At 47.7% G+C, this 26,324-nt stretch overlaps 1 protein-coding gene across 1 annotated transcript; it reads left to right on the top strand.

The window, feature by feature from the left end:
* Positions 1-9,300: 9,300 nt before the first annotated feature.
* On the top strand, positions 9,301-24,344 carry LOC121090035 (centriole, cilia and spindle associated protein). The gene is made up of 3 exons (XM_040597970.1): positions 9,301-9,725; positions 18,196-18,479; positions 20,343-24,344. Exons 1-3 carry the CDS (start codon positions 9,419-9,421, stop codon positions 20,514-20,516), a joined length of 765 nt encoding a protein of 254 aa, XP_040453904.1. The 5' UTR covers positions 9,301-9,418; the 3' UTR covers positions 20,517-24,344.
* The last annotated feature ends 1,980 nt before the right edge of the window (positions 24,345-26,324 follow it).

The following is a 26,324-nucleotide window of genomic DNA, read 5'->3' as shown; positions in this document are numbered from 1 at the left end:
TGCCACAGTGCTGTACTGCTGGTCACGGCTACCGGTGGGTCACTGGCACGTGTCTCACCCTCCCCAGGATGCCTGGCCTTGCTGCCACATCCCTCCCACTGGCAGAGCCTGGTGATGCCAATGTTGCAAACCCAGACCCCATGTGGCTTTTTCCAAAAAGAAAACTGCGAAGCTGGTTTCCAGTTGGTCGTGCTCAGCATGTAGGCGTGTGCGCAGGCTGCTGGCTGGGGTTGCTACCGAGCCGAAGGGGCACAGTAAGACTTTAATCTTCCTCTTCACGGGGGGCTAAATGAACCCTGACTACACTGGCTTTCCCAGTCGGATAGCAGAACGGCTGAGCGCACGCCTCTCGCTGGCTGCAGAGACCCACACACATGGGCTTCGCACATCTGCAGACTTCCAAGGGGTTAAAAATAGACCTCTCTCTCCTCCCACCCCACCCCCCTGCCGCAGATGCTTTTAATGCATTTCCATCCTAGCTCTTCTGTGAGACCTGAGAGAATGCCTTCATGACAGCGACATTCTGTTCAAGGCCCTTTTCTGTGTTTGTCACAGCGGTGGGTGCCCGTGCTAGCCCCCCTCCCGGGCGCTGTTTCCAGGGGGCTGCATTCAGCCCCCACCGCCCTGCTCTAAGCGGGCACCACAGCATGACTGCCCACACGTTTGTGGTGCTCTCTGAAGGAGTAGTGTTTTCCTTCTTTCTATTTTCTTCCTTTTTTTTTTTTTTTTTTTTATGAGCCAGGGCAGGGAAGACTTGTTAGAAGAGCACCATCCTTTCTGCCACTTGTTCATGTTGGCCATGTGGGGGGTGCTGGTGCTACTTTTGGGATGGACATCCCAGCAGGTACCTAGCACATGCATTCCTCCAAGCGTCTGCCATGTGCACGCTATAGGGAAAAGCTGGGGCTGAACCTGGGTGCACCAGTCACCCCAGCTCACAGGTGATCCATCCCGGGCCTGGTGCCTTCCCCAGACTCATCAGAGCTGCCAGGGTTGGTTCCCCGGGGCTGCTACCTCCCTGCCACCAGTAAGGCAGGGGAGAAACGGTGTGTGCTGGGCACACTGCGGCACTGGCACGGGCAGGGTCCAGCCCCAGCTGGCACTGCAGGGTGGGGGTTCCCACATGCAGCTCTGGGAGCCAAGGAGGCTGTTTAGGATGCGGATGGCATGAGCTGATCGGTGTAGCAGACAAATAGGCACTTGGGCAGATATAGAAGAAGGAAAACCAAAGCAGAGCTGCTGTGGGTCCTGCCACGGAGGGGAGCAACAAGGTGGGGGCTGCTGTGGTGGCACTGGTCTGCACCCTTGGAGGTGTGTGCTGCCGCTGCAGTGGCCAGGAGCAGGGAGCAAGGCAGGGTGCCCATGGCAGGGAGGTACCCATGGCAGGGGAGTGCCAGCAGGTTTCTTCTGCAGAGTGATGCTGGCAGGAGCCATGTGCTACTTGAAAAGGGGCTTTCTCTGTTGGCATCCACTGGGTCACGCACAGCCCAGGCCACCACCTTGCACTGTGTGAAACCCAAGAAAGCTTGGATAATCTCCAAAGGGCAGACAGAATTCCCATATCAAGCAAGCCTCTCTCTAGCTCTCCTAAAGCCCGGGGAGGTTTGCCTTTGTGGGAGGACCTGGGTGCTTTTATAGGGGGCTCTATTCCTCCCCTGGGAGCCCCCAGCCAGTCAGCGCAGCTGAGACCATATTAGGGATGCTGTTCCCTGAGTCTGGACTGCATGCTCCCATCACATTCCCCATAGGAAGGCTCCCCACGAGGTCCCCCCTACCCTGACTTAAAGAGGCAGTGAAGGCTGTGGCTTCTGGGTGAGAGGCAGGGAGGATGGGGCCCAGCTGCTCATCCTCCAAGCCAGTGCTCTTCCTGGACCGGTAAAAGTGAGGACAAGCCAAGGTGCCAGCGGAGAGGGAAGGAACCGCAGCCTACTGCTGGTGGTTCCTAAGCCTGCCTTCCCCTTCCCAAACACCGTTTCCCAGTTTCTTTCTGCTGCCTGTGTGCAATTTTGGAAGCAATTTAGAAGCTCGGCTCAGCAGCTGAACCCTGTCCCTGTTCAGAGCCAAGCTCCTGATGCAACTGGCTTTATTTGGGACTGAACCTTGGCAGGGCACGGCACTGCCCTGTCGAGAGGCCGGGACTCTTGCACACTGCTGGGTACCACTGAGGGCAAGGAAACCCCTCTTGGGGAGCTCCCTGCAGAGCCTTCCTCCTGTACCCCTTCCCCCCCCTGTTGCATCCTCCTCCTCTACAACTCATCCTCAGCTGGAGCTGGGAAGTCCTTTGGGGATGCTTTTCTAGGTGTGCGGGGGAAGAGCTTTTAATACCCAGGCTTTTCTGAACTGGTGCTGCAGCTACTTTGGAGAAAAGGTAGATGGCTGTGGCAATCTTCAGCGGATGGTCTCAAAGCACACAGCCATGCCACTGAGGTCTGTAAATGGAGCTTACATTGGGATGATGTTTATTCTGTGTTGAAGACCCCCTGTTTCTGGGGGGAGGAACAACGAGATGAGGCTACAAAGATTTCACAGACTAACAGTGAAATCAGCCAGGAGTCAACACTGAGCTGTGACTAATTTCTGGTGTTTAAAATCAGATTCAGGAATATGCGTATGAGCTGCGCTTGTTCCTTAGCCCTCTCATTGCAAATTCTGTGAAGTTTTTTCAAGCATTAAATTAATTTCCCCAATGCATTTATTATTGCCCATCAGTTTACTGCTCAGGAAACTGAGACCTACCGCTGTATGGGCTGGTGTTAGATTCAGGACCAGCACTGGGCCACATGACAGGCAGGTGCCAGGTTTGTACGTGGGGGACAGTGAGGCATGCTGAAAAAAAACAGCCCGAAGCTGTAGGAACAGATTCTGTCCCCATCACCTAGAGGTTGACGCTGCGATCGTCTGAAGCACTGATCTTTCGGAGCTCATCATTTCAGCAGCGCTCCCTTACTGCTGTGAGATGGGGAGCAGGTTACAGCACAGGCACCTCCGTTTCTCAGAAAAAGAATTGTGTTCTCCCAGTGTCATACTGGCACTCGGCGGTGACCGGCCCATGCAGGAGATTTATAACCCTGTGCCTGTGGCAAATGCTGTACCAGCCTCTTGTGGGTGCTGTGCTGTGGTCCAGGGGCAAGAAGAGAGGAAGATGTGCCTGGGATTGAAAAAGGAATATGAACAGGAACAGCAGCAAAAGTAAACCTGACCAGCGGCTGGATTGCTGTCCCGGAGCTCCAGAGGGAAGGGAGTGTAAGGTGAGAACAGCTTTGTGCAGCATTATGAGCTTGAGGTAAGGTTGGAGGAAAGTATGTGGGCTCAGATGCTTCTCCACTGTCTGCCTCTCCCCAGATGGGTGCACACAGACTGCCTCCTGCCTTGGCTCATGGAGGTGGCATCCTACAGGTGGATGAGACCACAAACTTAATGTCTTGCACCTTGCAAGTGAACATGTTGGGATCTGCCACTTGGAGCATGATCCAGTTCTGCCTCGATGACTTTTTTTATCCAAGTGAGATCCCTCCGCATGCAGAACTGCCTTGATCCCTGCTTATCCTTTCTTTCAGGGGAACTTCAGAAATAACACAAGATATTTCTGACAGACATTCAGAGCCCAGACATTTCCAGACTGGGTTTCTTTGAACTATCCCCTTTGAGCATGGAGAAGGAGAGGTGGCTGCAGGCTCCTGCGGTGGCCCCAAGCCTTTAGAAGAGCCCTAGGTTGGAGATGGCAAGCAAATACATGTGGATTTTCAGGGAGCAGCTGAAATCTCGATTTACACCCCACTCACTGGCCACTTGGGAAGAAGGGTTGTGGTGGGGCAGTGCGGGGTGAGCACTGCTGCCAGCACACAGCCACCTCCACCAGTGCCCATGCTTTGCTGCTCATAAGGGGCCATGCTCACCTCCATCATGGAAAACGCTCAAGTGTGCAGCAGAGAGCGGAGTCCCCTGCACTGCCCATGGATTGCTGCACAGCTGAGAGCTGGTTCCTCACCTCACCCATGGGATGGGTGGCAGCCAGGCAGCAACCCAGGCTTGTCAGCCGGCTGCTGGTCGCTAGAGCTGCTCAAGCCGGAGATAAAAAGAAAGCAGGCAGGGAATCTCTTCCAATTCTCCTGCCTCTGTCTTGGCTGGCATGTAAACTTGGATTTTTCTTAGACTAAGTAGACAGCTTGCAAATATGCTGCAGTGAGCAATGCCTTGACAAGCACCCTGCTAGTGCTGGGTTTAAGATCTGTTCCCTTGCTTAGGACCCCCTTGACCTGTCAGCAATGCTGCGCAACCTTAAGGAGTGGAAGCCAGGAAGAAAAGAAAGGGGAGAAAAGGACAGACACCAGTAAGGACCTTGTTCTTTGCCTATGGTAACAGTTTTTAAGCTGGGAGCTGAGCTGTGTTTGCACCACGTGGTGAAGCGCCAGCCTTGCTGGGTGCCCAGTGCAGGACTCAGAGCTGCAGCAGCCAGAAGGCACTCAGCAGCAGATGTCTCTCCCTGCTCCTGGGCCCAAACCTGCAGCACACAGCCCGAGGAGCTACATCTCTCTTTCCATCTTTTAGAAAGGTGGATGGCAAGGGTGGACCTTCGATAAGGCTCAGAGGAGCTGCTGATGTTGCTGTAGACTATGCTGCGGTGGGTGCTTGGAGGCACAGCCACTCAGAGCTGTAATACTAAAAAGCTTCAAGTTGCTCCAAGAAAAATGTTTGGTTTGCACAAGTAACAGGATTTGTGCTCAGAGCTGCTCGCAGAGGGGTTACGGGGCTTCCTTGGCAGGTTACAGCCTGTGCTGGCCACAACCAAATTTCCCAGAGCTCTGGATAATAGTATCAGGCAGTTCTGGAGGACTTCTGCAGCCAAGCACGCTACCGCTGGCTAACCTGCCCCACAGAGCATTTGAACTGGCTCTTCTGATCCTTCTTTCATGACAGTGTTACCCTGTGGGCAGCTGGTGCAGACCTAAAAGGGATAATAGCCCGTGAAACCAAAGAGCCCGCACCTATGGGATTAACCAGGCTTCTATTAACAGCGCGGTGGCTTGTTTTGTGAAGTGGTTGGGACAGGCACCCCTAGTATTTGGCAGAGTTTCACTGACCTAGGTGAAGGCAGAGTTCACAGATCTAGGAAGCCTGTGTTTTTTCCCTGCCTGGTAAAATATTTTTGCTGGTTTGTGTTTTATGCTGTTAAATACTTTAAAAATATGGTTCTCTATGAGAAACAGCTTATGTCTTTTCCCTCTTTTCTCTCTCCTCCAGACTTTACCCAAGCAATAGCTGAGAAGCCCAATTTCAGATCATGACAGCTCCTGCTTCAGCTGGAAGCCAGTCTGCGGATCTGAAAGATGTGTTGACATGTAATTTTCCATGCCTACTACTTATAAACTGTATGCTATCCCCCCTTATTGCCCAGAGCCAAAGAGAAGTGCAATGGCAAAACACTGTCAAAGCTGTGTGTAAACTATCCATGCAATTACCCTGGGTCTTTCTGTGACCACGCTCTGCAAAATAACATCTGTGCTCGTTTTTCATTACCTGCTACTTTTTGCATTAAAATCAGGTTCTCTCTCTCATGTTGACTTTGCTGTGGTTATTTCAGACAGAAATAAGACTGTTTCTCGGGCCAGGCTGCTCTCCTCCCTAGAGAGAAGCTCTGGTGCTCCCATCTGAACAGAGATGGCAGAGGAAATCAGAACTCCTGGCATTTGGCATTGATCAGTCTTCTGGCATGGATCTGGTTTGAAACTCTCGACCTACGTGGCCACTTTGTTTGCTACCTGTAGGAAAGCAATAGTAAGGATTAAGAGGCATAAGTAAGTTCCTCAGGGGGAAAGTGCTTTAAAAGGAAAAAGCATGTTTAGAATGTCAGTGTTATGGTTTGAATGGCATCTTTGTTTTGTTTTTTTAATAATGGAGGGAAAATCCCAGCAAAATACGCAAGGGAGGAAATTCTACTGCTAGTATCAGCCTTGTAAATATTGTAGTTCCTCATTCAGGATTTGTTTAATAACTGGCTACTCTCAGCCCGTGGAAGTCTCTGCCATGAGGTATCAAAGCCAAAACTCATTAGGATTAAAAAAATAATAATATTTATACAGCTATGCTGAGAACATCCAGAGCTGCTGTGTTGAGGATAGGGAATGGTTCTTGTCTGGCACATACGGAGCTGCTTGGCTCTAGCTGGAGCGGTGCGGGAGGAGTTGTCCTTTGCCCAGAACAGTCTCAGCATCCTCCCCCAGAGCTGCCACATGTCTCTGGAGCTGGTCTCGGGTGGCAGCTGGCCCAGAGGGACACTGGGCCCTGTTGCCTGCTGGCTGCTGCACTGTAAGCCTGAAGACTGGTCGTGGCAGGCTGTGGGGAACATGCCCGACAGCCACTGCTGCTGCTTGCATCACCCTTAGGTAATGTGTGATTTTCAATATCAGCATTGCTGGGTGCCTTTGCGTGCTTCTGTTACAGGTCTTTGAACATAAAGTATTATTTTACAGTTATTTTCCAAGCCTAGCTGCTGCCAGTCTGCCAGGCACTGCGGGATGTGTGTGCAAACCGTTGGTCAGGAGGGTTGCGCTGCAAAGGACAAACTGGAGCGGGAGTGTGAAGGTGCAGCTTACTCATAGTGTGGTAAGGGCTGGATGCTCATTTTCATGCCAGCAAGGGATACATGCCCTAAAACCAGTACGGTACAATGGAGAGGATGGGTAGAAGCAGCTACTAACAATACTATGTTATTCACAAAGCGCTGACATCTTGCAGGGACGTGAAGAGTAGATGCCTGCTCTGAGGAGTTCAGGGGAAAAAATGCAGAAAATGGGAACAGGCAGACTGTGTGCCAGGAACTGGTGTTTCTCATTCTGGCATTTCACGTGTAATGGATGAAACAGGGGTCAGTGACTGGGTGGTAGGTTTATGGGCACCCCAGGAGAAGTTTGGTCCTGCAAAAGGTGAACACCGCCTTCTCTATCAGGAAGGGAAGCCGTCAGAGAGTATCCATGTACCTCTGATATAGCTGTGTCTTGCTAAACTGAGGACAGAAGTTCTTTGGGAAGGAGAAGCCATAAACAATTGTTGCTCTAAAGATACCTGGGAACAACAGCAGCCTTTTCATAACCACAGCTGCCAAGCTAAAACTGTGCAAGTTTGCTCAAAATGAAATTTGTTCAAAATAACATTTTCTAGAAGGAAAACAAATGCTGCAAACCCTAGACCTTGACCATTTGTATGAAATCCACTAATACCATCTGCTCGTATAGATTGAGCAGCGTATCAGAGCAAGAAGCCAGATTCCTGGTTAATTGGGGAGTAATCTGCTATTCTCTCTAGCTGGCACTACTACAGCCATCTTCCCTAGCGCCTGTCTTCAGTTACAGGTGGTTTTATACCAATTGTTCCATTGTTTTCCAGGAAACACCCTCTGTTACAGCAGGTGGTGCTGAGGGCACAGCTGGACGGCACTGGGATCACAGAGGTACCACTGAGGGCAATGGAAGAAGGCAGCAGGTACAACCCAGCTGTCACCTGAGCCCTCGGTGGGGATAATGAATGAGCAAGGCAGCTCCCCAATGTAATCTCCAGGATAGAGCACTGAGAGGGGGAAAACTGCTGCATCTACCTGGTTTTCCTCCAGCAAGGCACCACGCGTGGCACAGCATGGGGAGGAGTGTGCTCAGAAGGAGCTCCTCACTCATGTTTGAAGCTGTTGTGTGATGGTAGGCATGTCAGGCGTGCTATTTCTGTGCCTGTGTTCCCAGCAGACACACTGCTTAGGCTCCGCTCCCTTGTAGTTCCATCACCGCCTACCCCTGAGAGCAGCCAGCAGAGCTGAAGGGAGCTGGAGAAGCTCTAATTGTTTTTTAAATGGAGCTTAATAGGTTTATGAATGCAGCTGTACAATGTGCCTGCCTGCAGCACCAGGCCCTGGGTGCCAGTGCGATTGGCCTCTCCTGACTGCATTTTCCTGAATCACAGAGGGAGACCCTGGATTTGCCTGATATCCTGCTGTCGTGGGGCTGTTTCTGTAACTCTAAGGACTGGGAGGGGGGGGGGGGGGGGGGGGAGGGGTGCTGTGAGTGCTGGAGGGGCATATCCCAGCACTTCTGCAAAGGTCAGGTCACACCTCTACCCCTCTCACTCACGACGGGGCACCACAGGGTTGCAAAGCCTCAACCAGTCCATGTAAAAACTGAAAGCTACATTCTGCTCGGTCTGAGCATCGATTAAACTAAGTCAGTTTGGTTACGTTGGCCGTACCCGGCACTGCATCAGTCTGCTGCACAGGCAGACACTGAACAGTCTGGGCCGGTGTTTTCCACCCTGGGTATCGATGTCAGCTTGCATGTTTTCATTTGTGCCGGTTAGGGGGGGGCACTGCGTAAAGCAAGGAAAAAGTAGGGTTTGCTTGCTTACTGGTGAAAAAAAAAAAGTATTTCCCTAGAACCGCTTCTCAAAATCCATCAGTGCCCCCGTGCGTTGGAGCGGCAGCTGGAGAGCCGCCGTGCAGGGCCCTGCGCAGGCACCCAAGGTGTGTGCACCGGGCCGGCCAGGGGCTGGGGCTGGACGGGGGGCCCTGGCCACCTCCTCACGGCGGGGCTGCCTCGTGTGCTGGGTGGCGACGGCAGCGCGGCAGCCCCCAGCCCCGCACAGCCCCAGGGCCGGGATGCGGGTGCGAGGCCTTAGGCAGCAAGTGCCAGAGGGAGGGCGACGCCCGGGCACCGCTCCCGGGCCGAGGGGCGCAGCCGTCCGGTGGGGGCCCGGGGGGTGGCCGGCTGGCGTGGCCGTGGCCCGGCGCGGGCAGGCGGGAGGCCGGGCGAGGCTGCGGAGGCCGCTGCTTTCCGCATTTACCTCCCAAGCGCTTGATTTCCCGAGTGACCGCCCAACGCGGGGCTGGATTAGGCGAATCCTGTTCCGGCGTTCACCGGAGACGGGTTTTTAAAGCAGATTAATGCAAAACAGAGAGATGTCCTTGTTGTCGCATTGTCGCGGGCACCTTTGCCTCCCTCCCGCCGGCCCCCCGCGGCTGCCCGTCCCTTGTGCCCTGCAGAAACGGCGTTTAGCTCAGGCCTGCCCGGCGCTGCGCAGCAAGGGCACAGCCGCCGCACGCGCAGCCGTTCTGACGCGCCGCGGGCGGTCGCAGCCTCCAGCACCCGCGGCCGCCCCCGGGCGGGACCCAGCCTCAGGGGTTGCCGAGGTGCCCCCGCTCCGCTGCCGTCACCCCCCGCCGCTGGGCGGCGCTGTGGCCGCGGGGGGCGGCGGAACTTCCCCCCCCAGCTCCGGCACCCGCCGTGACGCCGGCCGGGGGGTGGCGGTTGGGGAGGGGGCGGGGCCGGGCGCCGCTGTTTGGATTTAAACGTTGCAGCGGGAGGGAGCGGGCTCGGCCGGCGGCTCCCGTCTCCCGGTTCCCGGCCGCGGCTTCACCCGGCTGCCGCCTCCCGGCCCCGCCATGGTGGTGCCGGCGCGGCGGGTGAAGACGGAGTACATGAAGCGCTTCAAGGAGCCCAAGTGGGAGTCGTGCGGCGCCTGCTACCTGGAGCTGCTCCGCTACCGCCTCAGCCGCCGCCTCCTGGAGCAGGCGCACCGGCCCTGGCTGTGGGACGGCTGGGAGCAGGACAGCGGCAGCGGCGGCGGCAGCACCGCCGGGTCCCCCTCGCCGCCGGGCGCCGGCAGCCCCGCGGCCGCGCAGGAGGAAGAGGAGGAGGCGGCGGCGGCGGCGACGCCAGCGCCGAGCGAGGCGGGCCGGGCGAGCCCCGGTAGGGAGCGGGGGTGGCGGCGGCGGTGTGTGGGGGGGGGGTGGCGGCGGCGGTGGCGGTGTGGGGGTGGATGAGCTCGGGGGCGCCGCTGCGGCGGGGGCCGTGCGGGCCCTGCCCCTCCGCTGCCGGGCTGTCAAAGATGGCCCCGCCCGGGGCCTGCGGGGTGGCGGTGCGGGGGCGCCCGGCTCGCCCGCTCTCGGGGCGCGGGGGCCCGACGCGGCCCAGCCCGGGCGGTACCTCAGGGAGCGGGTGGCGCTGAGGAAAGGGCCTCACCGAGGGCAGGGTGCGGGGCTCCCCCCGTCCCGCAGCCGCCCAGCGGGGTGTGCCGGCCCGCCGGGCTCGGCGGTGACACCGCTCCCCGCTCGGCCGGCGGAGCCGCAGCTGCCGCATCGGAGGCGTCTCTTGAAGAGCCAAGTGGTGGGAACTCTCATCCTGAGTCACAGCCACTTATGTAAACTGTTGCCATGGGAGCGGAGCATCTCTGCGGTTATATAAGCAGGTTCTCCCGCAAAAGCAGTGGCAAGTTGGACGCTGTGCCAGTGACTGGCGCTTGGTGCGGTGGCTTTCCTGCATCTGCGCATGTAATCTGTCTCAGCCGAACGCTTGGTTCTTAACCAAGACCTGAGGTTTGGTCTTGGGGTTGCAGCTGAATCCAGGCAGCTGTAGGCCTAAGCAGGTGCAGAGCTGATGGTATTTTGCTCTTTTCTAGCTTGTCTTGCCCTTTGATGTCTCAAAAATTCACTATGCAAAGCAGGTAGACCACTGTCAAGCTTCCCAAGTTAGTATTTTTTTATCCCATAGGATACAGTTTCTTACCTATAATGCAAGAAGACGTCGTCTGGCAGCCATTGATAGGTGTTTTGCAAAGTATTTTGGATCAGCTGTAAATGTTGTACAGTAGCAGGGAAAATCCTCGGCAATTGTTCAGCTAAGCCTTGTGCTGCCTGTTGGGTTTTTCTGTTGTGTGGTATTTTTTTTTTTTTTTTCAGCTAGATGTGCTTGTTTGGAGTGGGGAGACTAATATGATTCTATGTCCCTTGGGGCTTGAGCTTACCAGAATGATCTGTATTCTGATATTCAAGGCTAAACTGCATTCACTGTCCTTAAGAATACCAGTTATACAAAAGCTTTAGCTACGCTGTTATCTCAGAGCCCTGGTGTTTCAGAGCATGCTGGTGATGCAGGGCTTTGCGGTGAGCTGTAGTCCTCATGGCTGGGTGGGCCTGTGGTACCCAGACCCCATATGGGGGGATATGCAGCTGCTAGCTGCCAGGGTAATGTACTCCACTTCTCCAAAGCTGTGCAGTGATGGAAGCACTCCAGTTAGCCAGTATGTAACAAAGCATTAGTGGGTCTAATCTTGCTTTCCTCCCGCAGGCCTTGAGGAAGTTAAACTGCAGAGTATGTGTGGAAGAAGTAAGTATGTAGCATCTCAGAAGCGCTAAGGGTTTGCAAAAGAGCAGGGAATGATTGCGTGGGAAGAGGTGATTTGTTCTGATGGGCAAGCCTAAAGGCTTGGCTTCTAGTGAGGGGAGGGTGGAAGCTGTTGAAGCTGCTCTGGGGACTTTGCATTCACACCTTTTCTGATGCAGTTTGAATACATGCCAGTCTTGGGCAGTTGCGGTAGGGACCAGAATTTCATTCTTCTGCTCATTGAGCCAGTGGATAGAGCAGGTATTCTCCTATGATCTAGATGGGACTGGCAGTTGCCAAGGCTATAGACTGCTGGCCAGGGCACTCTGCTCGGTCCTTCACCTGCTCCCTGCTGCTCTTTCTGACTCCTTCCGGGGAAGAGATCTGGCTGGAGTTGCTTGGTAGCCTGATTGTGGTTGTGTTAGCTTTGGCAGTGGGTGAAAGCTGGATAGCTGTGGATGTGCCGCTTATGTGGGCACTCTGTGGTCAGTGATGGTGTGTGTGACTCTGCAGTGCGTGCGTAGTTGTGTCCTCATTACTTTATCAGTGGCAAAGGGACTGTGGAGCAACAGCAGCCTGCCAGGCCATAGGGTTTTGGGCAATTGTGCCCCTGTAGCTGATGCAACTTTGCCATGGCTGCTGTAAGGGAATGCCTAATGTTCTGTTGGGTCCTTGCTATTTCACACTTAGAATGGGAAAAAAATGGTACCTAACTGTTTCTTTGCCAAGTGGCTTAGGATGAATGTTTGAAGTTCTGCAAGTATTTAAGAGCTTTGCTAAGCCCTTAGCAAAAGGACTGAGAACAATTCTGCTTAGGCAGTTGGATTTAGTGGAGAAGCGTGTTATATTAGTGTACATGCTAATACATAAGCAAGTGACTCATTCAGTACTGGAAAATTTTGAAGATGTATTTTTCTTTTTTCTGGCTGATTAAAACATGAGGAGATAACATAGAAACTATTGCTCTGAATCTTCCATTATTTGCTGCTTTTTTTTCCTCTGGAAGAACTTAATTACACTGAAGCGCTCTGTGGGTAGCTGTGTGTGCTCATGTTGTTGATATCTTTTGTCTTCTGAATCTTGACATCCACCCACATGCTGCAGCATCCTGGTTGTTACCTGGCTACTGCTGCTTCCCTCTGTTCTGTGGGGAGCCTGTTTTCTGGCTGAGTGGTATTGACAGTGCTTGTGGCCAAGTGTGTTTGGCCAAGCACTAGTGTTGCCTAGTATCTGAGGTAAAGCCCATTTGTGACGGTGTGCGTGGCCACAGTTGCTTCTTTCCCTCAGTAAGACGAGCCTCTGTGTGTTTGTAAAGCAGTTTGTGAATGCTTCTGGTGTGTGTACAGAAAGCTGATGTATGCAGCTTGACTTTAAGGCTCAGTGGTGTTGATCTAAGGTACTACCAACATGAACACCTGAGAGAGCACATAGGACAAACGTGTTTTGTCACTGTATCTCATGCCCAGGCTATAGCTGAGCGATACCAAGGTGTGCTTGGTGCAACTTTGGGTTAATTCCTTCTGGCCTTTCACTTGCAGCAGCTGTTTGTGGGACTGTTCTGTAGACCATGCCCAGGCACAGATGTGCTTTAAGCATAATCCAACAACATCTTGACCTAAATCAACTGGTTGAGTTGACACATCCTCAAAACTGTCAACAGAACCCAGTGGGCTGGTAAGTGAAAGACAGGAGCTCTTGGCAGCAGCACTGCTGTCAGACCTGTTGCTTGTGAAATGATACTGCTGCACACACACGGGGAATAAAGCCATCTTTCAATCCTTACGGCCATTTTGCCTTCAGCATTTTTGTGCAGAGGTCTTAAGTGATGGCAGTGACAAGCTGCTATCAAAGCAGTTGCCACACAGTAGTTGGAAAGTGACTGATCTGGATTAGTGCAACTCAGCAGAAGATCCAATTTCAAACTTGTTCCCTGATCTTGTCAGCCATCCTGTTGCAGGCGTATTTGCTGGGAAGGAGTAGCTTGTGATGGGGGAAGGCAACAGTGTTGGTTTAGGGGGTGATGGTACTGTGATTCAAAGATAGGTCAATTATTTTTTTTTGGTTGGAAATGAGCTTTGCTATTAAGCCTGAATTTCTTTCATTCTTTCTGAACTCTGCTGCAGATGAAGCTTCTGTGAATCTAATCAACTGAGCTGCTGTGTTGCTGGTAGCTCTGATACTGCCTCATACAAGATCTGTCTCGAAGCAATGATGTTGCAGTCTATTGCAGCTATAGTAACTATTTTCTACCCAGCCGTAGCCTGTCCATACCCACAAGTGAGCATATGCTGCCTTCAAGAGGCCTTGGAGACCTGCCCCGTTTGCAGAGGTGTTTGTACTAAAGCAGGAAACAGAGTTCTGCCCATGGCAGTTCAAGCACAAAGTGCTTCTCCTGACCCTGAGGCGATGCTGTAAGAAGCAAACATCTCTATAGAGAGAGAATGCTCGACCCCTGGTACCTGTGAGGTCTAATCAGAAGGTTTTTGGTACTTGTAGTAAGTCTTTGAAATGGGAGTCCTAGCTGCCCCATCGAGCGTGAAGTCCCGTGGGAGGGTGAGAAGCTCTGCTTGAGCCCAGGAGGGGAGGTGTTACGCAAGCTGGGCAACGCAGCAGGGTTTAAGTGACTTGCTTCTGGGCAGGAGCTTTCAACAGCCATACTGGGTGGGCCTGGCAGCCTTGTTCTGCCTGCTAAGCACTTAATCCCCTCCTGTCCAGTGTGCTCTGCTTAGCATCCATGATGCAGTTTTAAATATTCCTAGCTTTTCCCCTCTCCTGCCTAATCCCTGTAATGCTGCGGCCAGTCAGTTCTGAGTTTCCTGTCGGCTGGAGCGGGAAGGTGTTGCAGGTGGTTGGGCTCCCTGAGCTGTTGGGTCTACCTCCTTCCCTGCTATCAACTGCTGCTTCCTGTGGAAAGGGTTGCTTAACAAAAAGGCTTGGATATAAACTCTAGTTTTGAACAAAAGTCTTAAATAACTGCTAAAGATACCTGCTTTGTGCTTTCACCAACAGAGTTCTGTATAAATGCCTTGTAGGAGTGAATTCACTGAAATACCTGCTCTAATAGTAGGTGCTCTAGTATGCTCTGGCATACAGCATTCACTGCAAGACTGTGTGCAGGACTCTGTGTGCCATTTACCCATATGCTTTTATTGCTATTTTGGGACAAGCTGGCTCAATCATTTCTACACCAGCTGGAACTAATCCTAGTGAACAGCATCCCCAGGCACGGCTGTTGCCTTGAAGTAGTATTATCTTGAAGCTAGAGTATCCATGCAATTGCAGAGTCCCTACTTTACGGTATTTTTAAGTCTCTAAATGTCTCCTCTGCTGCTCGTGAACTCTGTGGTGCTCTGTTCCGTTGTAGAGAAGGAAGAGGACATTTTCCCTTGAATGGAGGATGGAACAGCTTCCTAAAATAAAAGCACTCCTGTTTCAGAACTGACAGCAGTATGTCCTACTTCAGTGTTTTATTTTCTCAAAACAGTGCATCCTTCTGATAACGGACCTAGCCCTGTCCCTTTTTAGGAGTGGGCTGTGTAGAGAGATGTGTGGATAATATTTCGTAAAAGAATAGCTCTGTGCTGCCTGTTGCAACTGTGATGAATGAGCTGCTTTGTTAGAGGTGAAGCTGTGTGTCCCAGAGCCCAGGACACTATGCAAAGCAGGTCTTTTACCATGTTGACATCACTACTGCTTGCTTTTTATCCAGCCTTGGCTGTAATGACTGAAACTATGTGCACCCAATATTTAGATATGTGAAAGTCTTTGGGCCATTTTTTGTTCTCACTCTGTCACTCCTTTGGCCTTGACTGCTTTTCTTGGTTGTTTTGTGGGGACAGACACTCAGCTGAATTCTTAACAAATACAGCTTCAAATCCTTTTAACACTGCTGGCTAGTCTTAACCAAATACTCAGCTGTACTGCATTTTCATCCGTAGATGAATGCTGCGCCTGCACAACTTGGAAGTGTGTATAGGTTGGCTTGAACCAGGGCCACTGTGCTGGTTGGCAGCAAGCAGAAGACATGCTGGCAAGACTAATGGCTAGCAGGAGAGCATATGAGGCTCGCCTTATGGGAATGCTGGGGCATGTGGCAAGCCTTCGTGTCTTTACAAGCACAAAGTGAGTGTAAGAGTAAATGGGTCCTTAACCAGTGTGCCAGGCAGGTAACTTCCATTTCATCAGAGCTGGATGGATGCAGAAGCGAAATTAAAGCAGTGTCAGATTGGGCATGTACTTGCTTGACTAGTTAAAGCATAGCAATTAGCCAGAATGATTGCTATTTTGTCACAGGGTTTGCAAGCCCTTCTACTTTTAATGAAGACACTTAGGCAAAATTTGTGCTAGTTGTTTGTGGTCAACCTCTCAATATGTAAGCAAGCCTTAAACTAGGTGAACTGCACCGGTGGAGGAATTCCCTCTGTATGTGCCAGGTATGCTGGTGGTGGCTGGAAGTGCTGAGACTCGGAACAGAGGTAGCTTGCAGGTGGTCCCTACCACAATCGGAAATAGATGGTGTGGCAGAAAACTTGCAAGTTCAGCGTGTTTGTCAGCAGAGTTTGAACTGTATCACTGTTTGTCTAGCAGAAAGCAGCACCTAATGTTCAAAGGTGGACACTTGAAGGGAATTGCTTATTAGTGGACTGTTACGCTGTTGGCTTAATAAAAGGCTTTAGTTGCCTTTACATAAAAGGCACGGCTGGCCTTAAAGAGGATTCGGATCACGATGTCTGCTTGTGCCCACAATGCTTAGGGGTCATGTTCAATGTCTAACCTCAACTTGTGCAGACTACTGTAGAAGATTTGCAGGATGGAGAACTAAACCAGGGTTCCGAGTATTTACTTTTTCCCAAAGTAATATTTCACTAATGTACTGAAAGCAATATATTTGATTACTGTCATAGAATCATTTAGGTTAGAAAGGACCTTTAAGGTCATGAAGTCCAATCATTAACCTAGCACTGCCAAGTCCACCACGAAACCATGACCATAAGTACCATGTCTGTTTTTCAAATACTTTCAGGGCTGGGGACTCGACCACTTCCCTGTGCAGCCTGTTCCAATGCTTGATAACCTTCTTGGTGAAGAAATTTTTTCCAATATCCAATCTAAACCTCCCCTGGTGCAACTTGAGGCCATTTTCTCTTGTTCTATCACTTCTTACTTGGGAGAAGAGACTGACTCCCACCTGCCTACGACCTCCTTTCACATAGTTGTAGAGAACCATAAGGTTCCTCCCGAGTCTTTTTCCTCTCCAGACTAAACACCTCCGGTTCCCTCAGTTGCTCCTCCTAGGACTTGTTCTCTAGACCCTTCCCCAGCTCTGTTGCCTGTCTCTGGACACACTCCAGTATCTCTATCCTCTTGTGGTGAGGGGTTCAAATCTGAACATGGGATTTGATGTGCAGCCTCACCAGTGCCCAGCACAGGGGGACAATCACTGCCCTGGTCCTGCTGGCCACACTGTTTCTGATACAAGCCAGGATGCTGTTGGCCTTCTTGGCTAGCACGCTGGCTCATATTCATCTGGCTGTTGACAAACACCCCCAGGCCCTTTCCCACCAGGCAGCTTTCCAGCCACTCTTCCCCAAGCCTGTAGGGTTCTGTGGGGCTGTTGTGACCCAAGTGCAGGACCTGGCACTTCTTGTTGAACCTCATACAGTTGGCCTTGGCCCACTGCTCCAGCCTGCTCAGATCCCTCTGCAGAGCTTTCCTGCCTTCAAGCAGATCAACACCCCACCCCCCCCAACTTGGTGTTGTCTGCAAACTTACTGAGGGTGCACTTGATCTCCCTGTCCAGATCATTGATAAATATTAGTTTAGTATTAACAGTTCAAGACCTCTTGTTACCAGTTAGTAATACTTTACAGGTCTCAAGGGTGGAAAAAAAAATCTTTGGCTGTTCTTTTCCAGTCAGTAATTGTTATCCATGGGCATTTACTTGACTATATTTAATCACAGAATCATATTTACTGATGTTATAAAACAGACTTGTTCAAAACCACTTATATCCTTATGGTAAGGCATGACTTTCTTACCAGCCTTTTAGATGAATGAAGTATTGCAGTGCTATACCAGATATTGGCTTTCCTCATCTCAAGTCTAACACCCAAATTTTTGTGTATAAGTAGCAGTATATGCTTCAGGGAACCTCAAGAACTGCTGACTGTGAGGCACCACAGAGGAAAACTAGTTTCTCCATACCTCTATAATGCAAGAAGATTAGATCTTAAGAAACAGTTGTTTGTGTTTTTATTACTTAATGTCTCATACTGCTGATTCAGCCATCAGTGTTGATCTACATCTGCAAATTAACAATGATACAGGCTTTAAATTCTTCCTCCCAAACCTTATTTTACAAACCCAATGCCTAGGGGACAAATGCTGGACCCTTGTTATGGAAGGTTTAAAAAGCGCCTGTGGAGGAAATAAGGCTCAGAGAGTACTGCCTGTAGAGCATGGTACTTTACAGAACAGACAGCAAGGGTGATGTCTGTCGCTTTGTATGTCTTTGCTTCATGCTCCCCGCTCCTCCATGAACAGAAAACCATAGTCGAGATGTATGTGTAATCAGGGAGCTTGAAAATGAATCACCTTTTTCTTTCAGTGGAAGCTTATAACATGAGCGATTTAATATTGCACATAGTCTTATCAGGCTTCATCTCTGACTGGCTGGCAGCATTTCCAAGGCATTCGGCAGTCCATCTGTTTGCTGTCTGAAAGATGGAAGGATGAAATAGTGAAGATGGAAGATCGCTGGGAACAGTCTTTAAAATGCTGCCTGCAGCCATTTGTTTTCTGTAGCCTCACTAGCAAAAGGCATGTTTAAGTATGTGAAAGCTGATGTACAGAGGGATGGGCTTGAAATATTGTAGTCACTAGAGAAAGAATGAAGGCATTTAAGCAGGGTATATATCTGTTGCTAAGGAATAATGACTTCTTCCACTTCTAAAAAAGGCACAGCTTCAGTGATGTATTAAGAGAAGCTGTGCAAATCAGATGTTAATATGTTATCATTGGGAGCTTAAAGCATAACTTGATTATTTCCTTTCTTTAGAGAAAGGAAGAGAAGATCAAGAAAAGCAGCAGAAGGAAGAGCAAGAAAAAACTGTAGAACACACTTCTGTAAAGGAAGCAGACAAAACCAGCCGTACAGGACGCCGTCCAAGCCAAAGTGCCTTGTCCAGTCGTAATGATCGAAGATCAGCCAAAAGTCCTCAAAAGACAGATGCACCAAAGCAGAATAAACATCCATTTGCCCTGTATGGGTGGGGTGAAAGACAGACAGATACTGGTAGCCAGAAAACTCACAATGTCTGTGCTTCTGCTTCAGCAAATGATGTAAGTAAAAGTTTCTGTTTTGTTAAAGGGTGGCGACTACTTAGTGCTTGGGTAAGACATATATCTAATACCCAGGTAAAACTTTTCAGGGATGCTTTTGAGTGCATGGAGATTCCAGCAATAATTTTTTTTTTTAAAAAAAATGTAGTAATAAACTTGAAAAGGTTTGATATGTCCAAATCAAATAGCTCTTAACTGTTAATTGGTTTTGAAACATCCCATGTTTGACTAATCCTTGCAAGTTCTGATTAAAACTTGGCTATCTTGTTTCTGGCTGTTATAAATGTATTTTTGCATTCTGAACCTCACGAAAACAAGAGAAAAGCAGCAGGCAGTTAGCACCAGGCACCCCACAGCAGACATGTATATAAACACTGGGGTAGCATTTGTGCTGTGGAAGAGTGACTTTTGCTGGGGTGCTTCTGAGGAATAGGAGCCTTACTGAGAAGGTACAAATGCTCTACTGCTAGAACGTCTGTCGGGCAGCCTGTTCCAGTGGGCTGCCAGCAGGGAACTTTTTGCTGAGAGTGGAATGGGCTGTCAGATAGCTGATTGATTGCAGGGTTGATGTAAATACTAGCAAAATAGCACAAATGAAATTTATACAGTCATGGACAGCACTAGGATTCTGCTGTAGCGGGGTCTGTTTTCTGGCTTAGCAAGAAACACTAAGGTTGGAGTCTTATAGTAGATCCGTTTCTTTTTCTGTAATGCTCATGGCCTGGTAAAATGTAATCATTAATTCTATCCCTGCTAGTGTCTTGTCTTTATCTTGCTACGAATTTAGAGTCTGAATTTATGACCCGAGATACCGGAGGATTAAGGTGGGTGGTGTTCTTGATGTATAAGGTAGAGCTGACTTCCAATGGGCTGCTTTGGAAGGAATTTGAAGCACAGTCTTTTCCTTCCTGACAGGTCAACCTTTGAGGGAAACGTGGAACTTGGGCCTTGCAGCTCTTGAAAGAAGCTGCCCTTCCTGATAATGGACACTGTTAATGGGTTGATAAGCTTTGGTCAGCGGAGGAAACAGTTGACTGGTGCCTTATGTTGAAGCTTAACAGAGGCTGATGCCTGTCTTGAGCAGAGATATTTATGCTTTCTAAGACTTCTACGTTTCTTATTCTAGAAACAGTTACAGAACCCCTAAGATCAGGTCTTGAGCTGGAGTGAATGGCCAGGATGCTTCTGAAACCCTTCCAATTACGTGGTGTTTTGTCACCAAGGATGTCTCTTTAATTGGGAACTGACTACTTAATGCCCGGCTAGGTCACTTTTCTTAAATGTTTGAAAAGTGTTACTTTCCCCTAATTGAGATGGGAGACAGTTTTAAATCTGGAGACAGAAGCAAGCAAACATAGAAGCTGGCTCTTAAGACTAAATTTGGGGAAATAAATTTTGGGAATTTGATAATTTATTAACATAAAAATGCGGGTGTGCCTGCAGCATATTGTCAAGATGAAGTTCTTCAGTCTCTAGGGATTTGCCTTACTATTATGGCTTTGTTTTTTAAGGTATGCTTGGGCATACTGAGGATGTTTAAGAATTTAAAAATGGTAGAAATAAGAGAACTGAGAATATGTCACAGTAGGATTGAGAAACATTCCAGATTTTTGCAGTTGTTTAATAGTGTGAAGTGGGAATGATAATGCAGAATAGAAATTGAGGCATTTTTATATTTAAAAAAACCCCTGTGCTTTTCTTGTTAGTGGTACAAGTTAAAGAAGAAAATATAATCTTGCCAGCAAACCCCACTTCTTCAGGATGGGGACTGGGACAAATACAAAGTGATCCTTATTTTCCTGAAGGGGGGTGTATGTGTCCCTAGGCTGTTTTCCTGCTGTAATACTAACTCTGGTCTTTTAGATTCATGAATCTGCTCTACGAGCAAAGAACAGGAGACAAGTGGAGAAAAGGAAGCTTTCTCAGAGGCGAGTACGATCAGCAGAAGCAGAGACAGCCTGGCGAATAAAGCCCTCCCCACCAGATAACCCGTGGATGACAGAATATATGAGATGCTACTCAGCGAGAGCTCTGTGAATTTGCATTCCCTTAGGCATCTTCAAAAGAAGTTACGCATATCAGGACACTGGTGCAAGGAACCAAACTACTTATGCAAGGTTTTTATAGGGAGTTTCCAGCTGTTAAAATATTTGTTACAATGTTTTTATCTTGGCTACCTACCTCACAGTGGGGTGTATCGTTGGAGCCATAACATTTGAAGAGGCTTTCAGATATAGCTACCCAAACCTTTAAAACAATTCCCCTTTTGGGAATTTTTCTAATACTTCAGTTGACTTGTTGTGGGGGTGGGAGGGGGGAGACCTTAGCATACAGGGAGTCAAAGCAAACACCTTTTAAAATCTTGGTTACAACTAATCTGTTGTCCCTTATTTTAAAAGTCCAAGTCACAGGGAGGTGGTCTTGGGGAAAGACTTTAAAGGTGTGATGGAGGTGCCTTTGCATTTATAGTACTATCTGACTTAATATACTTTTTTGGTAGAAGTATTAAGTCAGGCAGCAGGAAAGCCAGTGGCTCTGGTAAGCAGCACTAATAAATGTAGATGCTTTAGGCAGGCAAATACCAAGTATTGTCTGTATATAGAAATTTTCAAAAAAACCCCTTTGTTCAATTAGTGAATCTGCCAATGCTAACTTTTATTGTTATTTCTAAGGTTGTTAGAGTAAACTACTAATTTTCAGGGCAAGGAGCAGCTACAGGATTGTTTTGTTGTTGCTGTGCCTGTTGTACCAAATAACTGATGCAGACAATCATTAGCTGATAGCTGCTGCTCAATAAGCAGTTGCTTGTTCTACCAGTATCAAGTTGTACCACTGCATTAAGCTTGTGGTCACACTTACTCCACACTTAATCATGTAGACGCATTTCTTGAAGGAGAGGGCTGGCTCCTATCTAGTGAAGTCTATTTTTAACACAAGAATTATCTGCTCTGCTCAGTGGGGGTCAGAGTGCAATAAGCATTCCATTTGGTGGTACTGTACAAGTATACTGTTAAAAGGTTTTAAACTTAAATCACGTTGATGAAACTTGTAGAGGAAGTTCTGAGAAGCTTTCTGCCTCTCAAAATTCATGCAGAACTCCTCACTATAGAGGGGTGAGGGCTAGGGGAAGGAGAGTTGTACCTTTTAGTAAATAAGAACATATAATGGAGTTTGAGCACTCTTGCTTTGTAGGTCCTACTTCTATAGAGTAAGGCATTGTGATACCCTCAGTGTTTGGTTGTCTTTTTCCCTTAAGCTGCTGTAAAATTTTTTTTCAGTTTGATAACTAAGCTTTAGGCAGATTATTGCTGTAGTTGTGAGCTTCAAAGTTTTGTTCAGATGTTGTGTGTTAGTGACATATGTTGGTTATCTCATTTTAATTGTTTCGAAGCTTGTGTTTTACAGACTGGACACCTTCTCACAGGAAGCACACTTGCACTTCTGCAGCAGAAACCTGCACCAGTCTTAGCTTCATTCCACAATTCCAGTGTGTTAGCAGGACTCTAGAATTACTACAGCAACACAGCTATGTGCTTAGTGGAAAGTTTGGTTTGTGTTATTGAAGGAAAGTAATTGTGCATAGGGACCAAGCCCTGCTGCCTCCTAGTGTTCATTACATCGGTAAAGGTTTCATTACTCTCAATTCTAGTCTTGCTAAGAACTCCTGGAATCTGTGAAATTATAATATGTTTTTTACCTGTCGTCTTAAGCATAAGGCTATGAAAATACAGGCAACTCCTGCTGAGGCTACCTACTAGAGATCTTAGAGCTTTTAAGTCTGGGAATGCAAAATATCATTTGTTTTATGCACAGCAAAATTAATGTAGTCCAACTTAAGACAACCCACAGGCTAGAACTTCCTAAAACTTTAGAACAGTGCCCAAAACTGAGGCAAACTATTCCAAAGGATGCCTTTAATTCCATATGATATTCTCTTAATTTCCTTTTGTGTTTTCCTCTTTAAATAGCTGCTGTAAATATGCTTAAGTTGCATCTGATGCTGTCTTGATTCAGAAATCTAAACTAGCTTTGAGCAACAGTATCAAAGCACTAATTCAGTAGCGTTTAACAGCCTTATTCACCAAGAACTCTGCCTGTCCCTGTTGCCCACAAGCTTTGTAGATGGACGGTGCTCTCAGTACATTTTTGTCAGTTTCCTTGATTGTATAGGGCAGGGCTCATCTTGCCATGCTTTCAAAGACAGCTCCTACAGTTCTCTTCCCACTGAGAAGGGAAAAGCCAAGATGACTATATGCCTGCCTTAAGTACCCATTTTTGGTTAAGATGGATCTCCTGTTAGATGTTGGTCTTTCCAATAATTATAGAAGGCTTACATGCCTTCTGCCTTGGATACAGGGTACCAAACTTAAAATGTCTCAAACAGGCTTGTTCAGGTGTTCTGCTGAGCAGGAGAATCTTTGACAGCATCAGGGCTGCTGTGTACTGAGGAAATGATCCAGTTCTTATCCTTGTCTGGTCAAGAGCTGTTCCCCACCAAGACAGCAGTGACACCAATCAGGTCATGTGAGTCACTGTCATGCTTTTTCAAAGAGTCTGTAGCTAAAAATAATGCTGGGTGCTATGTTGGTACCATCTTGCTTTAAGTAATATAATGCCTGAAGTGAGGGGTAAATTATTCTGTGAATCAGGTAGCCTTCCTGCATTTGGGCAATGATGAAAAATAAAAGGCTAGTAGGTTTGCTTAGACTGTGAAATAGTATAGTTCTGGTCACTGCAAGTTGTATATGCAAAATATTTGGCATCTGCAGGCTGAAGTCTGGAAAAATGTTATTTTAGTGTTTTGATAACAAACAAAAAGCCAAATTACTTGGAAAGCAGAACTTTTCAAGTGTAAAAGCTTTAACTATATTTCATAGATTCTTACAGGAGGTGGCTGTTTTGCATCAAACTGGACTCACTAAACCCCAGAAAACATAGTGAATGTCACCCTATCAATTAAGGAAGTTCTGAAATTTGTCTTGCATGGACTCTTGAATTCAGCTAAGTGATAAACACTTCTCACTCCTGTTTTAGAAGTAAAACTTTGTAAGAACACAGTAAATACTCAGTTGTCCAAAGTCTTCATTAAAATAGCTGTTTATTTCTTTTTGTTTCTCCAAGTACTTAGGTAAGTGAAACAAGACTTCTACAATGTGTAATGCTGCAATTTATAGTGTTGTGAAGACTAGTGTTTACAATGTAGAAATGCGTAAGAATGTTTCTGTAAAATACAGTAGCATGCCTGTTCAGTCACTGCTGTCAAATCTCTGCAACTATGAATTACAGAATTTTCCACTGGAAGCTGAGATAGTCAAAGCGATAGCTAAACTTAAAAGCCAAACTTAAAACTGAGGGGCAGACCTGAATTTTTGGTAAGAATTTTATCCAGGTAGCAAATGCACGTTTTAATAAATTTTTTTAACTTCTAGGGAAGTATATCTGATCTTTTTTTTTAATGGCTTAATGCAGTGCCACTGAACTATAAAGGCCTCTCTTTTTTTTTTTTTTTTTTTACTGTGATAGGGACCAAAAGCTAGCAACAAGGGCCTTGTGTGTGGTAACCTGGATGTTCCAGTTTATTTTCCAGCTCACTTAGTGCACTCAGCAGCAAAGCCATATGTGGAACCTGACTCAACACCTTGGCAGTAGCCCCTGTAAAATCAGGGGTACAAGTGAATGGGAAGCTGCCTCAGCTACTGTTAGCACTGAATTCACTTTAAAAACAATAGGGAAATATCATCTAAGCTTGAAGCAATATGTGTTTTTTAAAGTTTTTAAACAGTATTTGTTTTTAATGCTTCTATATTGTCTATATTTACTAGTGTAGTGTCAACTTGTATATGTGAATAAAATAAGTGACACAAAGTGCCTTGACTGCTTGTACTGTGTTTTTTCCATTACCAGATGCTTTAGTCTCTGCATGCCAACTGTGGCTTCTGCTTGTCCCATGTATTCTCTCCTGGAAAGTAAGTGACAGGCTTCTGTAATGACTGGTGTTGGCTAAAGGCTTAGATTACAGTTACAGGTCTGTCTGAGAGCTGAGCTTGTCTCCTATGTTCCTCCTGTAACTCTGCCACAGACTCTTAATACCCTTTCCTAGTCTGACTGGCTTTTTCTGTCACTGAGGGTGGGGAAAAAAACTGAATCTAAAATAGCTGCCTGAACTGCTATGCATGCTGAAGCCTTTGGGAATCTAAATTCAGAGCTTTGGAAAAAAAAAAAAAGGTAACATGGGGAGAAGGGGAAAGGAAGCTGCATCACTTAGCAAAGGTTAAGCTATTTGTACCACTGTACTTGTTCTACTAAAGGATGGTTACACTGAAGTGCTACAGTAAATGGGAGACCCGTGTTTTTACTCCTGTGGATTTACAATGTATTTCTTGAGAATTTTATAGCATTAATTGTTCAGCAAGTAATCAGTTTTTATAGCGTGTATTTTTAAGGATTTATGGGAGCTATGTATTTTGAGCCATAAGGTGCCTAACTGAATACAAAGACCAGATGAAATGGGTCAACTGTAAATTCAATCTGTATTGCCTAATAGTCAGGAAAAGCACCTTCCTCTTTGCTCTAGCTTTTTTTAAAGCACAGACTTCTGAAGCCACATTCTCCAAGATACCTAGACAGATCCATCTCATCCCTAGTCAGCAGCACAGAAAGACACAAGGAAGCAGGTGCAGCTCTGCAGCCATAGGAGACACAGAGGGGAAGCGCCCTACCACTCCTCTTGAACAGGGGGTCACAGCAGGGCTGGGGCTGGCCCATGTCACGGGCAAAGCTGCCCCCATGGAGGGCAATGAGGGCCCTGGGCCCTGCTCCTGGGAAATACCCTGAAGCCCTCCAGCTCCTTTAGCTGCTGCTTTCCCTGCCACATACTGACTACACAATGAATTTAGAAAAAGTGTTGTTTTCAAGACCATCTAGGTTTCTTATGTTTTAGACTTCACTTAGCAAGCAGAACTTGTAGAAGTAAATAGAAAGTACCTAGAAAATCAAGAAAGATTTTTTTTTTTATTTGGTGCTGGATACAAGCATTAAATGAAAGTGTAGGCCAACAGACTCATTAAAAGGCAAGACAGGCTTTAATAAGACATTTAAATCTTTCAAAGGTCTGAACAGCTAAAGCTCCACATCCAATAAATCTTAGGCTATAGGTACCCAGTACTGGTTCATGTAAAACTCCCAAGCCATCTTGCTTTGGTAAAGTAAGAATTTTACACTAAAATAATACATAATGTAACCTATCTATCACTTACCGATGAGGTGAGCTACGTTTGGTTTGCTGTGTCAACTGTAATGCTAAAGGCTAAAATCTGTTCCAGGGCTATTATTGGTGTAAGGTTTATTCCTAGAAATAAAAACCCTCAGAGAAGAAATAGTAAACTATAGCTTGTATGGGTAAGAGCTATTGCTTCCAACAGTATTTCCCTCCGGAGTTGCCAGTTTAGAAAGTTTCTTTTTAAAATGTTAGCAAGATATGCAGCATAAAAGGTTGTAATACTACAAAACACACACATTAACCTGGTTAATGTGTGTACAGAAAGAATATACATTAAAAAAATAATAAAACTGTGGCAAACCTCACTATAATGACACCATTCTTTCCTTCCAGGTAGGAAGGGGACAGCTTGAGACCGTTGGTTACAGAAAGGTTAAAACTGTGCTTACTGCTTATTAACTACAGACACTTGACCAAAAGGATCATAAGAACTAAGTATACAAAAGAGCCCAGTCCTGTATGCAAAGGGAAAAGGACAGGAAGTAGTCTAAGAAAATCTGTGCCAACTCCCTGAAATTTCTATTGAAAAGCAGTAGAGTTAATTAACAGCAGTCCCCTGCTCCTTT

The sequence above is a fragment of the Falco naumanni genome, chromosome 6 (genome assembly GCF_017639655.2).
Source record: "Falco naumanni isolate bFalNau1 chromosome 6, bFalNau1.pat, whole genome shotgun sequence".
Lineage (NCBI taxonomy): Eukaryota > Metazoa > Chordata > Aves > Falconiformes > Falconidae > Falco > Falco naumanni.
Note: the sequence above shows the minus strand (reverse complement) of the source record. Positions and strands in the feature narration are given on the sequence as shown.